Source organism: Anguilla anguilla, chromosome 19 (genome assembly GCF_013347855.1).
Source record: "Anguilla anguilla isolate fAngAng1 chromosome 19, fAngAng1.pri, whole genome shotgun sequence".
NCBI classification, from domain to species: domain Eukaryota; kingdom Metazoa; phylum Chordata; class Actinopteri; order Anguilliformes; family Anguillidae; genus Anguilla; species Anguilla anguilla.
In genome coordinates this window covers 14,924,806-14,947,472 of record NC_049219.1, presented here as the reverse complement: position 1 = coordinate 14,947,472, position 22,667 = coordinate 14,924,806, and the positions used below count along the sequence as shown (strand labels likewise).

The 22,667-nt window shown below is 49.2% G+C and overlaps 1 protein-coding gene across 1 annotated transcript in view; it reads right to left on the bottom strand.

The window, feature by feature from the left end:
* Positions 1-2,007: 2,007 nt before the first annotated feature.
* dennd5b (DENN/MADD domain containing 5B) overlaps positions 2,008-22,667 on the bottom strand; it is a 50,558-nt gene continuing 29,898 nt past the window's right edge. The window contains 20 exon segments of the mRNA XM_035401920.1: positions 2,008-3,761; positions 4,183-4,357; positions 5,418-5,544; positions 6,133-6,215; positions 7,286-7,470; positions 7,818-7,936; positions 8,605-8,649; positions 9,075-9,220; positions 10,821-10,942; positions 11,665-11,793; positions 12,181-12,262; positions 12,419-12,497; positions 12,803-12,955; positions 13,289-13,420; positions 15,160-15,253; positions 15,646-15,796; positions 17,071-17,302; positions 19,386-19,595; positions 19,597-19,929; positions 21,995-22,182. Coding sequence (XP_035257811.1) covers positions 3,578-3,761; positions 4,183-4,357; positions 5,418-5,544; positions 6,133-6,215; positions 7,286-7,470; positions 7,818-7,936; positions 8,605-8,649; positions 9,075-9,220; positions 10,821-10,942; positions 11,665-11,793; positions 12,181-12,262; positions 12,419-12,497; positions 12,803-12,955; positions 13,289-13,420; positions 15,160-15,253; positions 15,646-15,796; positions 17,071-17,302; positions 19,386-19,595; positions 19,597-19,929; positions 21,995-22,182 — 2,969 coding nt within the window. The 3' untranslated portion in view covers positions 2,008-3,577.

Here is a 22,667-nt window from a genome sequence, read left to right as displayed (position 1 = left end):
CGGAGCTACAGACACTTCCACGGAGCGGCAGATGGCTCTGAAATCAATACTTCTTTGTATCTTGTGGCAAGAGAACTTGACAATCTTGTATCGAATCAGCTACGGGGATTAACTGCAGGAAAAGAGCAAATGAAACTTAAAAGCTGTATTCATAGCTCTTGCGTTCGGTCTAGCCAGTAATGCAATTTTTTGCGCATTCGTTTTCAAAATTAAGAGAAAGCATGCGTTTGCATGCCATTTTATTTATAAAGTAGTCACATTAAAATGTACCTGGATGCGTTCTTCTCATGATTACAAAAAAGAAGTCTTTTATTATTTGTTTTCTGAATAATCGAAGCATGTAATTATACAAGTGATTAAAACGTAGACCTAGGCTGTATATTGTACATCATAATTCCAAATATGTATACAAATATAACAGACGATGGCAAAGGCTGACATTTTTTAAATATATGTATATTTTATCCCATATCAAATAATAGAATAATGAGGCATTGGAAAAATGGAACCTGAATTTTTGGGTGCCTGGTTTGATGAGATTGCCTGGTTTTATGAATTTTGGGAAGCTGAATTTTTTAATTCAAAACAAATTAATTGAAATGTATTTAATTCATTTAAAACATTTAAATATATTAATTTCATAGTTAAAAAATACTAATCAGTTCATAAATTTGTGTTCTTAAATTCCTCTTTTTTACCCTTATTTTCTTCCATATAAATTGGTTTGCTTCACATAAATATTGATTTGACATGTATATGTATTGGTTTGGCATTGATGCATTTACTGTTTTGGCCCTTGGTGTTTGTATTGGTTTGATCATTTATACAAATTGTTGTCTCTTCACTTTGCAAATGACCCATTTGCTAGTTTTTCTGAGATTTATATTGGTTTGATGTGCATATGTATTGGTCTGGAATTGCTTCATATAAATAGTCTTACTTGCACATCTGTTGGTGTGATGTGTATATACATATACTTTCCATAATAAAGTACATAACGATTTCACCCTGTCCACAGTCCATTCCAAAGCTTTTATTCCAAAAGGATGAGGATGAGGCTCTTGCACTTTTTAATATGGGGGGGGGGGGGGGGGGGGGGGGGGGAGGGGAAACACAACCCTGCTTCAACAGATGTACAGAGCATCTTTAATGAGATGTTTCATAAATATCACAACAAAGCATAATAACACAAGGACTGCTCATCCTCGCGGACATGAGAAACTGTTCACTTTAAATAAAGAGGTGCTCTGAGGCCCCGGCCTTCGACACAGAGCGCTCAATTCACATCGACATCATGAAGGAACAAAACATTCACAGTTACTCAAACGCCTTGAATACAGTCTGCTCTTATGCTTTCAGAGGTCACGTTTTACGAAAATATGTATATGACCACAGGAAAAAAAAAGAGCAAACCAAAACAAATATCATGAAGCAGCAACACAAAGACAGGAAGGTCATGAGAAGAACCCTGTATCTGGAACAACTTCAACTTCAGTGTATCAGGACTTACCTTCAAACGAGAGAAGAGAGACAAAAATATAGATCTTTTCTCTGCATGCTTCTTTCAAACGGCGGAATTAAACCCACACCGCATCGCGTACATTCTAAGGATAAAACAAAGCTACCAAAATGCGTAATCCCAGTCATTGTGCATTACAAAAAAAAAAAACTGCACGTAAACCCAAAAAACGAAATAAAATAAAACAAAATAAAATTGCACAGTACTACGTGTGGTCTGTGGCACATTTGAGCATGATGAGATCTAAACCAGACTAAATTTAACACTGGTAACACCTTGGTCTCCACAATGAAAGCGTGAGGAGAAACCACACCCACACAGCAAAATGTCCAGTGTTAATTCAACTCTCAACAGAGTACATTATGAGCCCAACAGAGATTTAACACTGAACATTTCACCGTGTGACACGCTGTCCGTTTCAGGTTCCCACGGCGACTCTGGAGGATCAGGAGAAAAAAAAAAAAAAAAGTACTGACTTATTTTTTTTTCCAGGCACAATAAAAATAATAGCATAACCACAACGCTACAATCTGTCAGTTGCGTTTGCATCTACTGTTGTCACAAAAGCCAAGGAGCCAGCATACTGATTTTTCTTACACAGGAGTACATTGCTGTACATTTGCAGCATCTTGTTCATTTTAACTTTTAAGTGGTAAACCACATCAGTAGCACTGCACAGGAACACAGAACTCAATTAAAAACAGAAACTAAACCTGAACAAAATATATCATTATTTAAAATAATGATTCAAAATGCTTTCCTTTAAATAAAAATTGAAAATAATTTGACACGTGCAACTTGATTATATTTAGGTTTCGATGACCCAAGAATGTCTCACATCATAGGACAAAGAAAGAGTACGCAAGCTTATCTTAATTAAGTTATTGCTATGCATGTGTATTTTCAATGTATTCTGTTATTTTCATCCAACAAAAGGGATGCAAGCATTATCAAAACCATAGGATTATTTTTGAAATTATTGGCAGAAACACACAGTCTATCCTATCTGAGATCAATGGGAGTTCGGACACTACTGTACTGTCTATACACCCCTATCACAAGCAGCGACCATGCCAGGGAGGAGCGAGCCCTGATTTAGACTCTTTTAACCCAGGTTTTTAAGAAGACCAAAAACAAAAGACTATGATGGCAGAACAACACAAGCATTTCAAGTTTCCAGCAGCAACAAAAACAGTCATAACAACGAGTGCAGGCATGCCCAGTGTGACCAGAGAGAGAGGAGGAGAGAACGCTGGAGTTGTGATCGGGTTAATGACATCAGCCACAGCATCACTTCTTTGTTGCCTCGGTGACGAAAATTCACGTGTGTCGAGGGGTCAAGTTCCGTCACGCCAGCCAGACCAGCCCACAGGTGACGGACAGGTCAGTGAACGAATAGGCTGTGAGCTAATGACATCGTCATCCAATGAGGCCATCGGGCCTCTCTGAGACAAAGTACAGAGACACAGCAGTGAGCCTGCAGGCAGCAAGGGGAGGGGGGGGGGGTATCTACCAAGTATTACAGCCTCCTAATATGCAGCTTCTCTCTTCAATCCATCTAAGTTCGATATGAAGCAGGGGCATGCCGCTCAGCACTAACTGGAGCCCATGGTGCAGCGTCGCCTCGTTCAGACTTTTAAGAAAAGCACATGTTGACGTTTCAGAAGGCCGAGGATGTTCAGGAGGGACCATGAAACAGTGGCATTTACACAAATCAAGTAAAACGGAAAAAAAAGAAAATCGTCACCGAATGCCAAAAAGAGCTCTTGAATGAGGAAATAAGGAGATAAAGTAATACTGCATCCATCCATGGACAGAGCTCTCAGGTTCCGCCGCCCACACGCCACGGCCTTTAATCTGCATTGCGTGGGCCCCACCCTGCCACGCCCCCTTCAGTCATCATGTGACCCCCAGTGTCAGTCTCCCAGACGGTGTCAGTCTTCTGCAGTGGGAATGGGCAAACTGAGGGAAGAGGAGGGGTAAATGAGGTGGGGAGGAGGGGGGGGTAATGGGGGGTGGTTTCCTGAAGTCTGTGTGATCTCCCAGCATCCCCGGCGGCTATAGGTGTATGCCCTTAGTGAGGGAGGTCTCCAGGGTGACGCTGAAGTCGTGCAGCGTCTGCAGGACGCCGATGAGCGTGTTGACGGTGGTGCGGTCGCGCAGCAGGGCGCTCTCCTCGTACATGCGCGCGATCATCGGGCACTCCACCAGCAGGGGGATCCACTGAGGCAGCAGGCGGTCCCTGCCGGGGCAGAAGGTCAAAGGTCACGAGTGTTTTTTGAGCACCGTTTTAAAAAATTGTCCAGTTTTACCAACTAAGTTTAGCAGAATATTCAAAATGATGGCCAACTAATTATGTAAAGTAAAACGTTTGCACACTTTTTCCAGACCCCCATTCAGACCCTAAGTGCCACAGGGGGTGTGTCCAGCAGTACTCAGGTGCCAGCTTCACTGTGCTAGCAGGTACATGCAGGTGTAGAGATATGCAGGTTTATACAGGTATATGTGTATGCAGGTGTAGTGGTATACAGATGTAGGTATATGCAAGTGTTTGGATATCCAGGTGTTTCGCATGCAGGTGTAGGTGTATGCAGGTGTAGGGGTATGAAGGTGCAGGTGTATGCATGTGTAAGGATATGAAGGTGTATATGCGGGCGGCTCACCTGGCCCCCAGGCACACCAGCAGCTGGAACTTGCCGTCCTTGCCAATGTTGCGGGGCGTGCTGTTGATGGCGCTCACGTAGTGGCAGAAGGTCTCGCAGGTCTGACCCAGCGGCTCCGGCGCCTCCTGCAGGTCACCTATCTGATCGGCCGTGTCCAGGTACGCCACGGCCTTCTCTGCGGAGAGAGCGAGGGGAGCGGAGAGCCGGCTGTCAGAGAGGGAGTGTCCGTGAGGGAGTGTGTAGCCGGGGTGGGGCAGGGCGGGACGGGGGGGCAGGACAGGGGGCAGGGGTCCTGGCTATTGTACTCCTGATGCCCTGCTTTAACCCTTCAAGGTCTAAGATCAGAAACATGTGATTAGAATGTTCTTAACAGAACAGGCTTAACAGAACATTCTAATGCTGATGTCACAATCACACTGGAAACTGAAAGCAGTGGAGTTCTAGAACGCTGACTTAGAATCTAGAAAAAAAAAACATTCCAAAAAAACCCTGCTCTTCAAAGGGCTGATTCTATGCTAAGACAACATCAGATAGGTGTGCAATCTAAACCAAATGCAACAAAAGAAATCTGAGATGGCTGTACCCAGTCTATATTACTTAAATTCGCTTGGATACACGATGGTGGAATGAGTTTCTTTCCCCCTGAAAGCTTGATTACTGTAGGCTGTAGCTGTTGCAGCTAGAGGGAGCTAGTTGACAAAAAATAACAAAGGCACCCATGGCTCATTTATTTTCAGTAACACAGAAAGTACATAAAAAGGTATTTTTAACCTGAAGAAAACCACACATTTGAAACATGTTAGAAAAGGTGTCATTTCAAAAGCAACCCTTCTCACCTGCCACAGTAAGCAAATACAGCAGGAGCAAGCAGGAACTGAATCACTATTTTTGGAGCCCACAGGTCTATATCTAGCACCATCTCTGTCCAAGGTTCTGAAACCCAAGCCCCCCTACTCTACCGAATCTCCCCTAACTCTGTCCGCGGTACTGAATCATCCCCAGCTGTGTCCATGGCAGTGAATCACCCCCAGCTGTGTCCATGGCAGTGAATCACCCCCAGCTGTGTCCATGGCAGTGAATCACCCCCAGCTGTGTCCATGGCAGTGAATCACCCCCAGCTGTGTCCATGGCAGTGAATCACCCCCAGCTGTGTCCATGGCAGTGAATCATCCCCAGCTGTGTCAGCAGCACAGAGTCAGCCCCCACAGTGTCACGTGTGCATAACCGGTCCTCACCCACAAAGTCCCACACGAAGACGTTCTTCTGGAAGAGGCGTGCGGACTTGAAGCCGTGGTGGAAGAACTGCTCCAGCGCGCAGACCAGCCCGTTCTCACCGCACAGGAGGATGGTCAGGCTCCCTCTCTGCAGTTTTGGGGAGGGGGGGGAGGACAGGCGCCAGAATGAGCACACCAATCAGCAGGTGTAATAAACATTTCCACTGTTCTGGCAGCAACCAGGACAGATTTATCTCAAAATGACCTCATCGCCTCCTTAGGTACACTGGCACAAACGTTGCGCATAAAGAGATGGTGAGGAAGTAGCAAGACCCATTTAAAAGATAATCTAGTTTAATGTGACACATTAGATTACCCTCGGAGGGCTCCTTATTACTCTGCGCCTACAGTACAGCACCAGAGGGACATCAGTCTATCTGCCCCTGTGGGTTTATTAGTGCAGTTTATTAGTAAACTGTCGCTTCATCCGGTGAAAGATGATCTTGTGTAAATGGAGCTTGTAAATGGGAGTCAAGTACAGACACAAAAACACTCGCTAAGACCTGCTGGAAACAATCAGACAGCAGGACAGGGATCTCACAAGCCGTGATGTCCCCCTTTCCCACATGCTCGAGCGGTATTTATATTCAGAGAATGCGTGGGTAAGCTTTAATTGCACCAGTTAAAGATAACACTGTGAACTCTCCCACAGCAGTGGGAGTGGGGGGGGACCCACCTCTTTCTCCGGCTTGTGGAAGTGTTTCACGATGTTGTTCACCGCTTCCCCGATGGCCTCCTGGATCTGAACGCCATTGGGCTCTGCACAGGAGGCAAGCAGCTTTTGTAAAAAGCTCAAACATCCCAAAAACATTTTTTTTTTTTTTTTTTAATACAGTGAGAACTGCACTTCTAAAAGAAAGGATAGAAAACTGAAGGGATGAGCTGAGTGTGTTCTCCAGCTTGACTGGGTCTGACAGAGAATAACTTAATCTCTAGGCACTCCTGGGCACCCTATCACATGACCAGCTGCAATAATGTTACCATGGTGTGGTAAAGTCTGACACTGGGACAAAGCCTTTGAGAGAGTAAACTGTTCATCTTTGTGTGTGTGTGTGTGTGTCTGTGTGTGTTTGAGTGTGGGTGTGCGTGCGCTTGTGTAGTGTATGTGTGTGTGTCTGTGTGTGTTTGAGTGTGGGTGTGTGCGCGCGTGCAGTGTGTGTGCGTGTGTGTGTCTGCAGCTCAGAGACTGTGCTTGCTTCCTCCACAGTTTGGCCCAGTGCAGCCTCTCATAGCAGTGCTCATTAACCAATATTCACTGCGGCTGTTCATGCTTACATTGGCAGTGAATACCTGTGATTAGGCTGGTGGTGAGTGCGTGTGCTTTGAGTGGTTGAGAGTAGCCATGATTACAGTGCCAGTGAATCACATTGGTTAGAGTGGTATTGAGTATTACGACATGAAATAGCTGAGTGTGTCCATATTTTAGTGTGGATACTAATTCAGATTGAAATAAAATTCAGATAAAATCCATTCCGTTCAAAGCATACAAATGCTTCTGTAACATATCTATCAACAGAAAACGGCACATTGCTGGTCACCTTGAGATGCTGCTTGGGGTGGTCGTTTATTTGATTGTTCATACTATTTGTATTAATAGGCTATTCTTGTACATTAATATCTTGTTATTCTGTAAGTCAATAACGTTAAGAAGAAAGGGGAAAAAAAACATCCCAGTTTATGCAGGATCTATCACATTTTATTGCTTGTTGCTCAATGACTTGGCATTTGACCCGACTGGTTGTTTCCATGTGACAGACACGGCGGGAGGCTCCGCCCATCCCAGGCTCATGCTGTGATTGGTGCAGCAGTGATTCGGGGGGGGTACTCACTGCCGCCGCGGCTCAGGGAGGTGACGCTGATGCGTCGGGTCTGGGACGGGGAGCGCTGCAGGGGCGGAGTCCGGCACGGTTTGCCCCCCTCCTCCTCGCCGCTCGGCACCACCAGCTCACCAATCAGGACCCGCTCCAGACTGCCGTCGTCCACGCCCTTCCCCAGCCAGCGCCCGCATGGGAACCTGGGAAAAAGAGAGTCAACGGTGAACGCTGGCTATGAGGGGAAGTGTGACGAGCAGTGCATGCTGGGTATGAAGGGGTTGAGATGAGCAGTGCATGCTGGGTATGAGGATACTGAAAGGAGCAATGTATGCTGGTCTGCAGGGTTTGAAAGGAGCAGTGCATGCTGGGTATGAGGATGCTGAGAGGAGCGATGTATGTTGGTCTGCAGGGATTGAGAGGAGCAGTGCATGCTGGGTATGAGTACACGGAGAGGAGCAGTGCATGCTGGGTATGAGTACACGGAGAGGAGCAGTGCATGCTGGGTATGAGCAGCAGACTGAGAGAAGGACAGAGACAGGGGGCTCACCTGTAGGTGTGTCCTGTGATCTCGTTGCGCACCATCACACAGTCCACCAGCCACTTGGCCAGGAGCCCCGAGTTGTCATGACCCAGCTGAACAGTGGTGAGCTTTCCCAGATTCTGACACTGAGAAAACAAGCAGGAACAGCGTGAAATGAGCAGTGTGTGTGTGTCTGTGTGTCTGTGTGTGTGTGCGTGTGTCTGTGTGTGTGTGTGCATGTCTGTGTGTGTTTGAGTGTGTGTTACACTTAATGTATCTTCTGCAATTTGAGATTATTTTCAAATGGCTATCCAAATAAGGTCCAATATAATCTAAAAACAAATCTCAGAGTTGGCAGGTACATATATGTAATTTCTGAAAAAGGCAGTTATGCTTAAATGCCCATTTTCCCCTTTGAAAAATGTGAGTGTGAGTGTGAATGTTGGTGCAATGTTGGTCGTGCCCACCACACAAATAAAAAAAACACCTTTATCCCCTAATGACAACATTGTAGAAAGGAAATACTGAGCTACCACACGACATTCTCACACACGTTTCTGTAACGTTGCGGCAGCGTTGCCACAGCATTGCAGCGACATTTTCAGAACTGTACAAAAAAGTACAAAGGAGGAGGGGACGTGACATTCCAAAACCAAAAACATGCCAGACGGGGTAGCTAGGATCCTGGAGCTGGAAGCCTACGGTGGAACAACTACTGCATTTAGAGCGTGAAGAGAAGCTCGGGATCGAGAGGACAGAGAGGTGTAGAGAGGTCACAGCACTTAGACCAGGTGAACACAGAGGTCGATCTAACCTTGAACACTGTGGAGATGTGGGAGTGATGAGGTCTGAAGGCAGACTGGGAGAAACAGACAGTGTTAGAACATGATGATGAGGAACAGCATGGAGGAGAGGGGGGGGGGGCGTGGCACCTTGGGGGAGGGGCTGAGAGGGGGCGGGGCCTGTGACACACATGTAGGGGAGAGTAAGCTCAGTACAGACAACAGAGAGCCACACTGCTCCCCACCAGTGGCTTTTTTTAAGATGGCAGCAGGAACCCTCCACCTCAACGTACTCCACAGCAACCCTGGATGATGATTATGGCGACGGCACACAGTCAGACACACACACACACTGACGCGCGCAGCGAAGGAAGCAAGACGCGGCGGAGCAGCAGAGATGGTGTATTGCAAGAGAGGCACAGTCGTATGAAGATGCACCACTGAGCGCACCCACCACACACAGCCCCTGTGGACAAACGCAGCGTCGCGCGCGCACACTCACGTCGAAGGTCATCTCCAGCACGTTCTTGGGGATCTGCATGACGCCCGAGTCGCCCAGCTCCCCCGAGACGCACACCCAGGGGTTGGAGGTCGTCATGGCGTTGCTCAGCTTCTTGATGGGGATGATGACGGCCCGGTAGGGGATCACTGCGGGGTCAAACAGCGCGACAGATCGATTGGTCAGCGTGACGCACAGCTACACGCTTACACACACAACTACACGCTCACACACACAACTACATGCTTACACACACAGCCACATGCTTACACACACAAGGACACGCTTACACACACAACTACACGCTTACACACACAAATCCAGGCACTGGGAGAACAACACGTCTACAAGGACACTAAAGGAATCCACAATCTGAGGAAGACCAAGCGTGGGTGGAGACGTGGAGCCTGTCTTTTTTGGTTTGGGCTGGGTAATAAATCATTCATCCAGCAGGCCGCATATGCAGCGCGTGACCTCAGTTTCCTTTTCCCCAATATACACGTGTCATTCATATTTGATGCTTAGGACGGGGTGAAACAGTACAGGCCCAAAAGGGAGGGTGCTGTAACCAACCCTCACCCTCATAACTATCCCTTCTGAGTCGTCCCCCCCCCCCCCAAATTTGATTTAACCACCGCCCCACTACCTCACTTAACCGCCAAGGCCACCGGTAGACAGGACCTTGGACGTAATTTTGGGGAGGTGCGCCAGCTTTCTGGGGGCCCTTCAGTGTGACAGCAGGGCTAAATAATTCAGCCAGCCTCAGGACCTTTGATAAAGCGAACGCAGGCCCATGTTTTATTAATGCCAAGCCTTCACACAGCCAACGATCGGCAACACTGCCCGACTCATTTTAATTAACCCCCGAAGATCGAAGTGTTAAATCAGCAAACACTTAGCATCGTTTCAGCATCCAAACACAGAATATTGTACAATATCTTACAAAATACTAAGGAATACTTTCTGTTCTCTTTTTCTAATCTAAAACCCACCGTTGCAAAATAAAGTACTGCCCAGCTGTGACAAATACCCATGACACAATGCATAATAAATTCAGACTACGGTTTCATAGATCAAGGACACTGCAAGAATGCTACAGTGTCTTTTCAAGTCTCTTCTTAAACAATCATCCCACTGAGGTACAGTATCATCTCAACTAATTTAAACAATGACTACAAAGGAAGGTGTGGACTGACTTCAAACCCAAATGTGTGCCACCACTTCATCACTGTTCTATTCATCATTCGAGATGGACAATTCACCAAATTAAAATGAGTAAAAATAATAATGAAAACAGCTAAATGTCTTTATACCTAAAATGAAGCTGTGTTTATCAGGTATTGGGTACTCTTTTTGCAGAAGTATGGTATTTAGAGAGTGTGGCTATAGCATGCTATATGTGATTTTAAGGTACAGGTATAGTTGTGGTTAAGGAGTGGTTGTGGTTGAGGAGCGTTTGTGATTGTGGTGTTGTGGTTGAGGAGCGTTTGTGATTGAGGTGAGGAGCAGTTGTGGTTGTGGTATTGTGGTTAAGGAGCGGTTGTGGTTGTGGTGTTGTGGTTGAGGAGTGGTTTTGGTTAAGGAGTGGTTGTGGTTGTGGTTGAGGAGCGTTTGTGGTTGTGGTGTTGTGGTTGAGGAGCGTTTGTGATTGAGGTTGAGGAGCGGTTGTGGTTGTGGTATTGTGGTTAAGGAGCGGTTGTGGTTGTGGTTGAGGAGCTGCAGTGGTCTATGGGCTGCATGCACACTCACTGATGGTGGTGAAGACGCTGGTGAAGCAGAAGTAATCCACGGCGTTGAGGGAGAGGAGGTGGTAGAGGAACTGCTCCTTCTCCTCCTCGCAGCGCAGGAAAGCATAGCGCTTATACAGCTTTCTGCAGGAGGAAGCACACGCTTGGGTTACACATGCACACACAGGTACGCACGCACGCACGCGCATGCGCACACACACACACACCCGCACACACACACACACACACACACACACACACACACACACACACTCTGCTTCCGATCCTCAAGGACAATGCACTGAATAGCTTTAAGGACTGTCCTTTTGTGAGAGACTATTTGTGTGTGTGTGTGTGTGTGTGAGTGTGCATGTGGTTGTATGCGTGTGTGTGCGTATGTGACAGAGTGCCGTGTGGTTGTATACGCGTGTGTGTGTGTGTGTGAGAGAATGCCGTGTGGTTGTTTGCATGTGTGTGTGTGTGTGTGTGTGTGTGTGGTTGTGTGTGTGTGTGTGTGTGTGTGTGTGTAGGTGTGTGTATGTGTGTGTAGGTGTGTGTGTGTGTGTGTGTGTGTGTGTGAGAGAATGCCGTGTGGTTGTTTGCATGTGTGTGTGTGTGTGTGTGTATGTGTGCATGTGTGTGTGTGTGTGTGTGTGTGTATGTGTGTGTGTGTGTGTGTGTGTGTGTGTGTGTGTGTGTGTGTGTGTGTGTGTGTGTGTGAGAGAATGCTGTGTGGTTGTTTGCATGTGTGTGTGTGTGTGTGTGTGTGTATGTGTGCGTGTGTGTGTGTAGGTGTGTGCGTGTGTGTATGTGTGCGTGTGTGTGTGGTTGTGTGTGTGTGTGTGTGTGTGGATGCTCTCCCTTACTTGGTTAAGGCCTGGCGGCTCAGCAGCTGTTTGAGGTGTTGGGAGAGCAGCTTCTTCTCCAGAGACAGGCGGATCCAGGCCCGAGCCCGCCCCACATCCGTCTTAATCTCACTCATATTCTGAATGTGCCTGCGAGGGGGGGGGGGGGGGGGGGGGGGGGGGGGGGGGGGGGGGGGGGAGGGGGGGGAGAGAGAGACTGTTGGTCACACTCATTCTATCATTGTCCTCTTTTACTGCTGAGAGAGAGAATTTATGTTGCATTTCTTGTTCTAGACCTTGTGCACTTGAGTGGAGAAGCACATAATATATAAAGGCATTATATTATTATTATATTATCAAGGGCTCGACCACCCTCTTTCTTCATGTCCAGTATTTATTCTTCCACAATATGAGGGGAACAATTTTCGATGAACAAGTGAACCCTGGCACTCACACAACACACCTAGGTCTGCCCGTCAGTATTATTCAGATCACTGTCTATGACACACACACGAACAGGAAGGGGGGGCCACAGACCTCATGTCCTGTATGACGGACACCCTCAGCTGGGGCAGTCCCAGGCCCGAGTCCGACTTCCGGCGCTCTGTCCCGTTGGAAACTGCAGGAGGGCAGAGCCGAATCACAGACACACACTGAGTCTCAGCTTAAAACACACAAGTGTGCCATTCGCAGATGAAAACAGCGTCGACACGTGAGGGGCTTTATCCTGGGCACTGAGTTTAAAAGCTGAATGATGTGTGGAAGACTGGCTCACCTGGTGACTCAGCCTGCTGCTCCAGCTTCTCCTCCCTCACCTGGTAGTGCAGCAGGTGGGACCACAGGGCGGATTTCCCCTACACAGAGCAAACCACAAACGAGTCACTCACACGCACATGCAGACACGCATGCAGACACACATGCAGACACACACACGTGCGCGCATATAGACACACACATGTACACATGCATTTGGGGACGGACACACACACACACAAACCCAAACACACACACACACACACACAAACAAACACAAACACAAAGACACACACAAACACAGGCACTAATGCTTCCTATACCAAACCCCGCACACACTACTCTGAACACTGGAATGACTATGTGATTGAATGAATGACTGGCTGAGAGAAAATGGCGGCCGTACCTGTTTGACCTGCAGGCCGTGGCTCCAGATCCTCTCCAGCAGGTCGCAGAGGCTGGCGATGAGCGTGTTCTCCTCCAGCCCCGTGATGTTGGCCTCCCCGTGGCCCAGCTCCACCGCCTCCCGCCCCATCTTCTCCACCAGCATGCGCTTCGTCTGGAGCGAGAGGGCACAGCACCACCCGTCAGCTCCCACTGGACTGGCCTGGCCCAACCCCACCGTCTCCAACAGGAGCAAACATCTCCAAAAACCTCCAATAGGGCTAACTAATTTCCCATAGCCCTGGCTAATCTTCCATCCTATAGGGCTAACTCATATCCTATGGGACTGGCTAATCTCCCGTAGGGCTAACTCATATCCTATGGGACTGGCTAATCTCCCGTAGGGCTAACTCATATCCTATGGGACTGGCTAATCTCCTACAGGGCTAATTCATATCCTATGGGACTGGCTGATCTTTTCGCAGGGGGGTAAAGTGAGCCTCCTCACCTTCAAGCGACACTCCTTCAGCAGGCCCTCCACGAACTTCCAGTTGGTCTGAGCGATGACGGCGGGGGACAGGTCCGACAGTTTGGGCTGCCGGAGGTTCTTCCCCAGGCTCCTCGCCTCCTGCATGTACTTCTATTGGACGAGCCCGAAGAGACGGACGACCGTTAGCCCCGCCTCCCTCCTCTGAGGTCACATCCACTTACTGTAACTCCTGTCCCGCGTACTATGACAACCCTCCCCATTACCACAGTTTGCTTTAATCTGTATTAAATGTCCAAAAGTGCATTAAATCCAAGCTAGAGCAGCAGCACTATATTAACCTCAGTGTCACGTGGCTCTACAGTACACTGTGTGTTTACCACATTCACAATGAGCTCTCTAACACAGTTATTACATGCACCAATTCCATGCTGCACCTATGTATCAGGGTAAATATAACAGGTATTCTTCACACAGGAAGCAGTTGTGGAGATGGGGTGACAAACAAAAAAACAAACAAAAGAAAAATAGTCCGGTTTTCATTTTTTTCAGGTTCACTGTGTTGGTTTCTAACCCTGACGCAGGAACTGTGGATGTGGGGTTGCGAGGTTGGGTGTATTTTGGGTGATGGTGGTTTTGGGGAGGTTTGGTGTAATTTGGGTGGTGGTGTTTGGGAGGTTGGGAGTAATTTGAGCAGTTGGGGTTGGGGAGGTAGTTTGTAATTTGGGTGGTGGGGGGACTGGAGCCTGTTACACACTAGGACCTCCTTCACATACCAGGCAGCACGCAGAGAAGGACTTTTTGGGTGGTTTTATGGGTGGGGGTGACGCTTTGTCCCACTCCCAGAAAGCCATGGAGTTCTGCAGGACCAGACACCCCTCTACCTGCTGAGGGGTGCCGACCGAGCAACCCACAGCCCCGGCACGGGAAACAAGGAAGTAAAAACAGAACAGGAAGAAAAGAAAAGAACAAGCAACATGCAGATGAATGAAAAAAAGACATTCAAACAAGAGAAAATGAAGATAAAGACAACACAGAGAAAGACAGACATCGCAGAAATCACAGACAGGACGTGCCATTCTGAGCCGGTCATGAAAATGGGCCTGATTGGCCGAGCTCTTGGATTTTCGGTGGTTCTAAGCAAGAATGAACTGGGCAGGGGGGGGTGGTTGGCTGATGGCGGACGAGTGATCACCAACTTGGGGGGGGGGGAGACTTACTTTTGCAGACAATTAAAATGCCTTTTCCACAAAGAATTTATTTATTTTTTAACCTGAATTGTGTGTCCCAGGGACAGTCGTGGCCCTAAACAACCACACAGAGCGTTCAGGCCGGTAGCCGGCTCTGCTAAAAATGAGCTTTGTCTCCAACGGCACAGAACAAATTCAGGCGACTGTTATTCCTCCCGCAGGGCTCATTTCACAGAGACACTGTGTGTTCAGTCTCTGAGGAACGACCGTTCAGTAACAGCACGGCACCTCGTTCAGCGGCTGCACATTAACGCCAGTCACACAAACACACGGGGCGATGGAGAACATACTGCGTGCGGTGCGGGGGGAACGTGCCGGAAGCAGAGACACACACAGCCACGGGATGAGGGCGAATAAAGCACAGCAAGGAAGAAAAGAAGCAGGGAGGCTGGGGGCTGAGTCCAGGACTGCAGCGTAGAGTTGCGGCTGAGAGGCGGGGCTTGCAGGTTCCAATCCAGGGTGGGGCACTGGCGTACCTTTGAATTTGGTACTTAACCTGAATTGCTTCAGAAGCATATCCAGTGGTGTGAATGGATTGCAGATAAAAGGGTAAGCTGTGGTTCTGGATAAGGTGTGTGAGTGTGTGCCCGTGTCAGGGGGGAGTGGCGTAAAGGTGAGGTTTGAAAGAGTGATCGACCGCACCTCTTTCAGGTCGTTGTCGAGGCCCAGGTGTTCAGAGTGCTGTCTGTGACGGTCCTTCCTGCGTTGGGAGGAGGCGGTGCGACTCGACCACCTGCTGAGGTACAGCACACCCAAAACCGTGTCACATGACACACGCGCCACCATACGGACACGTACATACTCACTCAGCACACACCTGGACAGACATCTTTACATGCAGTCAAAAAACACCAGAAATAATGGCTTTCAACAGGGCTTAGATAATGGGCCTTTCAAGCAGAGCTTATCTGCAGGCATATGGCAGAGTCCTGAAATGGGAGTGCAAAAAGAGCTGCTCCAGCCTAAGCGGAAATGCTACATTTTTGGCAAACTACCATACAAAGGTCTCCCTGCTCAACCCCACCGAGGAAGGCAGGCTTCCTATTAGTGGCACTGGGAGGGAGGAGTCTAAACCGCATCTGAATTAGTCATTGGTGGGTATTGTTGAACCACAGCCGTGATACTCACTTGTTATTGGTGGGCCCGGTGGCCAGCACGTCTGCCTGCAGCTTGGGGAAGAAGCCCTGCTCGTACTTGCCCTGGCCAATCTTCATGTCCAGCAGGTGGGGGTGGATGGCCGTGTGGTCGATCTTCATCAGCCTCTGCTCGATGGCTTGGGCTGGGGGGGGGAGGAGACAAATTAAGGAGGAGGAGGGGGAAATGTGATTGGTCCAATAGGGTGCATGGTCAGCACTGAGAGAGATGCACATTTCTCCCCTAAAACTCAGGGAACAGAGCGTACCAATGACCCCCTCTTTCTACTTTAAACTGGGCCATTAACAGGCTGTTATATGCTGCCATGGCAACATGCCCCTTCTCCACAGAGTACATGGGCAGACATCAAAGCCCTGAGTTTCTGTAGTTCATTAATGCATTCAAGGACACGGTGTGCCGTGCTCCTCTCTCCAGTGTGCTATGACACACACACAGACACACACGCGCGCACACACACACACGCACACACACACACATGCACCTGGCCCAGACAGATTGGGCCAGCCTAGACCAGACAGAACCAGACTGATCCAGGCTGACCCAGACAGAACCAGACTGGTCCAGACAGGACCATCAGAGGTTTGATCTGGCAGAGTTGCTGACAGCTCCCAAAGAGGCAATTTGGCAGTTTTGGCTGAAATTACTTTTTCTTTTTTTTTCTGACCCACACAAACTCGTTTTGTTTTCGGACTTTTTTTCTGCAGAACAGCAGAGTTCATCGTCCTCCCTGGGATATATTAGCAGACACAAACTGGTCTCTCGCCCCAGGCCGTTCTGCACAGATGAATGTGATGCAGGCAACACACAGAGGCCTGAGAGGGAGGGAAACATCCACTATCTGGCTGCAGACAGCTCAGCCCTCCAGCTGATCAGTATGCTGGCTGCAATCGCAGAAGATGGTTCCACAAATTTTTCACCACTTTTACATTTTCTTTTTTTTTTTTTTACAAAATATTGTAATTGTTTTCAGAACTGGGCTACTAATGACCTGTTCTGAAGCCCCAGTGTGCCTGAAAAATAATACTGCGCCAGTCCCTTGCGTTTACCCCCCCCCCCCACCCCCCCATGTACAACCCACCCTAAACACCTCCCCCCGGCCCCCAGCCCACCCTAAACACCTCCCCCCGGCCCCTGGCCCCAGCACACCCCAAACACCTCCCCCCGGCCCCCAGCCCCCGGCTCCAGCACACCCCAAACACCTCCCCCCGGCCCCCAGCCCCCGGCCCCAGCACACCCCAAACACCGGCCCCCAGCCCACCCCAAACACCAGGCCCTGGCCCCCAGCACACCCCAAACACTGGGCCCCCGGCCCCCAGCACACCCCAAACACTGGGCCCCCGGCCCCCAGCCCACCCCAAACACCTCCCCCCCTCCCCCGGTCCCCGGTCCCCAGCCCACCTGACTCCTTGAGCACGGAGCACCTCTGGTAGCTGGAGGAGCGCAGGCTGGGCGCGCGCGCGCTGTAGAGCCGGGCCTTCTCCACGCGGCCGTCGAACACGCGCAGCGCCGCCTCCTTCTCCTCCCACTGCGACATGATCTTCTGGTCAATGAAGGTGGCGAACATCTGCGTCTCGATGAAGTGCGACAGGAAGGGCAGGTAGGGCTCCGGCTGGTCCGACAGGAAGGAGGCCTGGTGCACGCGCGCAGACGAGAGAACAGGACGTTTAGAGACCCACGTTTCTTTCAACGTCTGAAGGAGGATCATTCAAATTTTTTGAAACTTTATTAAGCAAACTTTGCCATTGGATTAACCACAAGAACAAGGCAGGAATGTTGGGCATCTGGAAGCAACCTCCAAACATGGGGGGGGGGGGGGGGGGGGGGGGGGAGAGAAAAAACAACTGGTGTGCTTATTGTGAAAGAGACATCCGGTACCTAGCCTTCACTTTCGAAAGCTGAACACGTCAGGCTTTTGTCCAACAACAACAAAAGGTGTTATTCACTAACTGGTGCTGAGCCTCCTCTGAATGGCCACATGAATCATGGAGACTGGCCATTCACTGCTACGCAATGAACACACTAGTAAGATGAGCTCTGAGTAAACGCCAGCACAATGTGCTCTTTACCCAATCAGTACCTGAATATGTGAACACAAGCACAGCAGTTGAATGCACAGCATGCCTGCCTTGTTCATGTGGTTAATCAGATAGAAAGGTTTGCTCAATAAAGTTTCAAAAAAAATTTAATTGTATTATCTCTCTCACCTTGTGAAGTTGTTGCCCTATCTGATCTGGAAGGTGGCCTGTCATGCCTTCCAATGAAGGCATTAAAACCCAGAAACCCACACTGAGGGCTAAAATACAGACCTACTCCACACACAGAAAATACACAGACCCACAGTGCACACCAAAACACACACTAACTCACAGTGAACACTGAATGTTCAGTCGACACTGTGATATCTGACAAACGTACAACTTGACGTGCTTTTGAAAGGTCACAATTTCTCCCTTTCCAACTGAAGTAGTCTTCAGAGAAACATTCCAAACACAACCTTCACCGCAAGATAAGGGCAACATTTTCGTTTTTTACTGCAATTTATCAGAAAGGACCAAGCTTTCTCAAAAAGCCGCTTGACATGCTCCTCTTGCCTTGGAAACAAATCAATGGGGGAAAATAAATGGAAATTGTTTGGGAGATCAATCACAGACCTCTTGACTTTCATGAAGAAGTCAAACCTCTCCTCACGGGCACTGCATACATAAATAAAGTTGTTTTTTTTCTAAACCCCAGAAGAGAAATACTTTAGAATGAGTGAATTCTAACCTTCAAGTGAGGGCTTGACTATGATTTCTGACTGCCGTCCTTTGTCTGGACGCAGTGCTCGTCTATCCGGTACACAGTGGGGAACAATGCAGGCGCATCCATCACCGAACAAAGGCGAGTGAGTGAGTGTCTGACGGAAAGGCCCGGTTTGTGGGAGCAGAGGGTGATGAATGTCCCATCAGCTACAGCCCCCCCCCCCCCCCCCCCCCCAAGAGGCTCTTTAAAGAACCACAAAGCCTCACTGAACAGGGGTATCTTTCAGCCGGGGGGGGAGGGGGGGGGGTTATGATGGTAATAATACGGGAGACAGCGGAGGCTATGAGGAGGACTCCTGGGGTCCACTCCTGAGACCAGAGTGGGATTTACACGCGCAGGACACAGTATCCAAATATACCTCATGTAGAAATGCACGTGTCTTTATCTATACAGTTAATTCAAAAACAGCTGTGCGTGGTGTGTGTGTGTGTGTGTGTGTGTGTATAGTTGTGTGTGTGTGTATGTGTGTGTGTGTGTGTGTGTGTGTATAGTTGTGTGTGTGTGTATGTGTGTGTGTGTGTGTGTGTATAGTTGTGTGTGTGTATGTGTGTGTGTGTGTGTGTGTGTGTGTGTATAGTTGTGTGTGTGTGTGTGTGTGTGTGTGTGCGTGTGTGTGTGTGTGTGTGTGTGTATAGTTGTGTGTGTGTGTGTGTGTGTGTGTGTGTATAGTTGTGTGTGTGTGTGTGTGTGTGTGTATAGTTGTGTGTATATGTGTGTGTGTGTGTATGTGTGTGTGTGTGTGTGTGTGTGTATATGTGTGTGTGTGTGTGTGTGTGTATATGTGTGTGTGTGTGTGTATAGTTGTGTGTGTGTGTGTGTGTGTGTGTGTATAGTTGTGTGTGTATATGTGTGTGTGTGTGTGTGTGTATATGTGTGTATATGTGTGTGCGTGCGTGTGTGTGCACCCTCACCTTGTCGAAGTTGTGCATCTGCTCCCGGTTGGTGAGCCAGGCCTCCAGGTCGGGGGCGCTCTGGATGACGAAGGCCTCGTAGTCGGCGAACATGGTGGTGAAGCGGCCGGCGAACACCTCCCTCAGCTGCACGTTCAGCTTGGCGTTCCACAGCTCCTCCTCCTCCTCGGGGGACCGCCCCCCCGGCCCCCCCCGGCCCCCCCGGCCCCCCCGGCCCCCCCTGGCCCAGTGCCTCCACGCCCTCCACGGCCACGCCCGTCCGCCGGGCCAGCGCCTGCAGCCTCTCCAGCACCGCCAGCGCCTCGCCCCCCAGGTTCCCGTTCCGCCCGTCGTCCACCAGCTCGCGCAGCGCCACGCCCTTCAGGCGAGCGGGGCCGGCGGGCGGGGCGGGCGCGGCGGGCGCGGAGGCGTCCTCCGGGGAGACGCCGAAACGCAGGAGCACCTCCGTCAGCTCCTGGACGAACTGGGCCTTGTTGGGGAACTGAGGGAAGTCCTCCGGGAGCTCCACGCAGTGGTGGTCGATGTCCACGAAGCACAGGTTGGCCTGGGGAGGAAGGTAAACAGCACACTGAGGCCAGATGGTGAACAGCTGGGGATAACCAGCGGGCTGATGCCACGGCAACCCACATCTGCCCGAGCGGCCTCGCCGACGCACCCCCGTCAGGATTAAGAGCTTTCAACAGCGCACCTGCGCTCAGATTTACAGCACTGCGGCGTACGCAACGAGCAGCTGATCTAAAGCACCCAGACAGACACATCAATCTACCGCCCGGGCATTTAAAAGCGTGATTTAATGCCTTTCTTCCAGGAGTAAAACCGGAATACGTGAAAGGGCCTTGTGGTGGGCTCAGAGCCGTTTCCCGGGACTTTAAATGCGAGCCGACTTACTGATATAACAAGCAATCAGTCTTACCATGCGAGGCGGCTGTCTTACCATACGCCATGGATCATTGGTACTTGGTCTACCCCAGATGAATCACAGTTACCGCTGTGTTCTGTCTCTTTCTCTCTTTCTGTCTCTTTCTCTCTTACCCTCTCCTCTCCTCTCATCACCCCTGTGGAAATCTCACATTTTATGTGCAATACATCACTGAACTACTTCTGTGATCTTAAATTCTATCGGCTGTAAAATAATGAATATTCCAATGTGAAACTGAAAGGAACAACCTTTCAAGGACAGGAACCAGAGGTAAGTCCCAGAAGACCCAACTGACGATAGTTTTATGTTTCATCCCACCTCTTAAACCAAACGCACTGCTCCGTAACTGGCTCAAAGGCCTGCCACTCAAACTGACAGCCCGTAGTTGACTGTCACTCAGGGGCTGGCGGGTTGTGTGTCATGCTTTAAGAGCCAGAGTCCAGAGTCTGACAGCTGCATACTTAGCCTGGCACATTTATGACACACACTCACGCATTTATATCACAGACTGGCTAAAATATTTAACAAATCCTAGTACATTTATGACACAGACTGGCACATGCATTATGCTGACTGGCTAAAATATTTAATAAACAACAGCACATTAATTGCACTGGCTAGCACATTTGGGAAAGAAAGGCCAAAATATTAACTTGAGAGTAATCATTCTTAATACATAGCAGGGCAATTCTGATATTAGACTGCCAGTTACTTGTTGTGTAAAAATATGGTTTATATTGTATGAAATATTATTCTATTTGGAGTGTAATACTCTTTCTTTTGGGAATGCAGATTTACACAATGCATTCTCTTAATACTGTGTTACTGAAGAATAATGGAGCATCAAAACACTCTTTCCTTTTAAGAGCCATTTTAACCAAATCTTTACTGTGCTGCTTCCCCCCTCCCCAAAAAAAAAAAATATTAAGAAAAACCTCATCAAACCTCTTTATCTATGACTGATGAATGGCCCACACTTTCATTAATGCTGACGGTGTTAAATTCTCACCCAGCTCCTGACAGCATGAATATGGGCGATGGCCAAAATATATGCGTTTGCTTCTTTTTTTAAGGTTTGCCCTAGTTTGCAAAGATAAAAGTGAATCTCTCTCCCCCCCCCCCCCCCCCCCCCCGCTTCCCTGCCACCCGCTCCCCGCTTAGAAAGCACAGTATATAAATTCCTCAGACTAGGTGACCCAAATTTGTCTGACTGGGAAAATAAAGAAGGAATGTGCACATCATACAACAATTACAAACACACACACGTGCGCACACATGCACACACACAATGGGGAAAGGGGTGAGCTGTGTCTGGGTTGGCTTGCACACTCCCACTGAGATGGGACAATGCAAGCAGCCTTGAGTAACAATAACCTCTACAGCTGAGAGGCCAACAATGCGTCTCTTACTGGCCCCTTCCCCATGCCCAGCGCAGCCTCTACACATAACCAGCATGCCCCATTTTCCATCTGCTGCTCCACTGACACGCTCTGCTAATACACACAACTCATCACGGGTCTCTAGGGTGACCAGAACACGGGCTGTGCTCACACAAGAACAATAGGGGGCGCTGTTTTACCCCACTGACTAGACTTGTGAGAGTGAATGAGTGCATTACGAGTGAGAGAGTAGTGTTGTGAGGAGAGTGTAATGAGGGGTTGCTGGCAGAAGGGGGCGCTGTGTGCCGTACCTCCTGGGGCAGCTCCAGTTTGGAGCGGTCCGTTCCCTCTTTGGACTGGAGGCCCATCAGGTAGGGCACAGGGGCGTCCAGGAAGTGGCGCAGGGAGGCGGGCAGGATGGGCACGTACACGTGCTGCCACTGGAAGGGGAACAGCAGGGTGGTGATGCCCTCAGCAACCGTCATCAACCGCTGGTAGTCTGGGGAGAGAGAGAGAGAGAGACCTTCAACTGACAACTGGCTCTTTTGTTAACGCTTCCATAACAGACAGCCCCAAGGCCTTTCTTGCTCCACGCTCGACCAGACCCCACCCCCCTCCACCTCCGCTGCTCCAGACTTATTGAGGAAAATAACGCAACTTTCTACCTCCATCCATACCTATTAGCATGTAATCAGGCCCTGAAACATGCGTTTTAATGGCGGGCCTTGCCTGATGCTATATGGACTACCCCTGGCTATTAGCGCTACGCTAGGAGAGCGACTCTGGTTTTTTTTCATGCGTGCGCTGCTTTAGCTCAAAGCCCTCATTACCATGGATCTCAACAAAGATTTATAGACTCAGCATCTCCGGAACAAAGACTGGAGGGGGGGGGGGGGGGGGGGGGGGCTGGGGGGCAGCAGGCTTACTCATGCAGCCCACAGAACTTTATGAGAGATTAATGACTTGTTTCTGGGGAGTGCATTT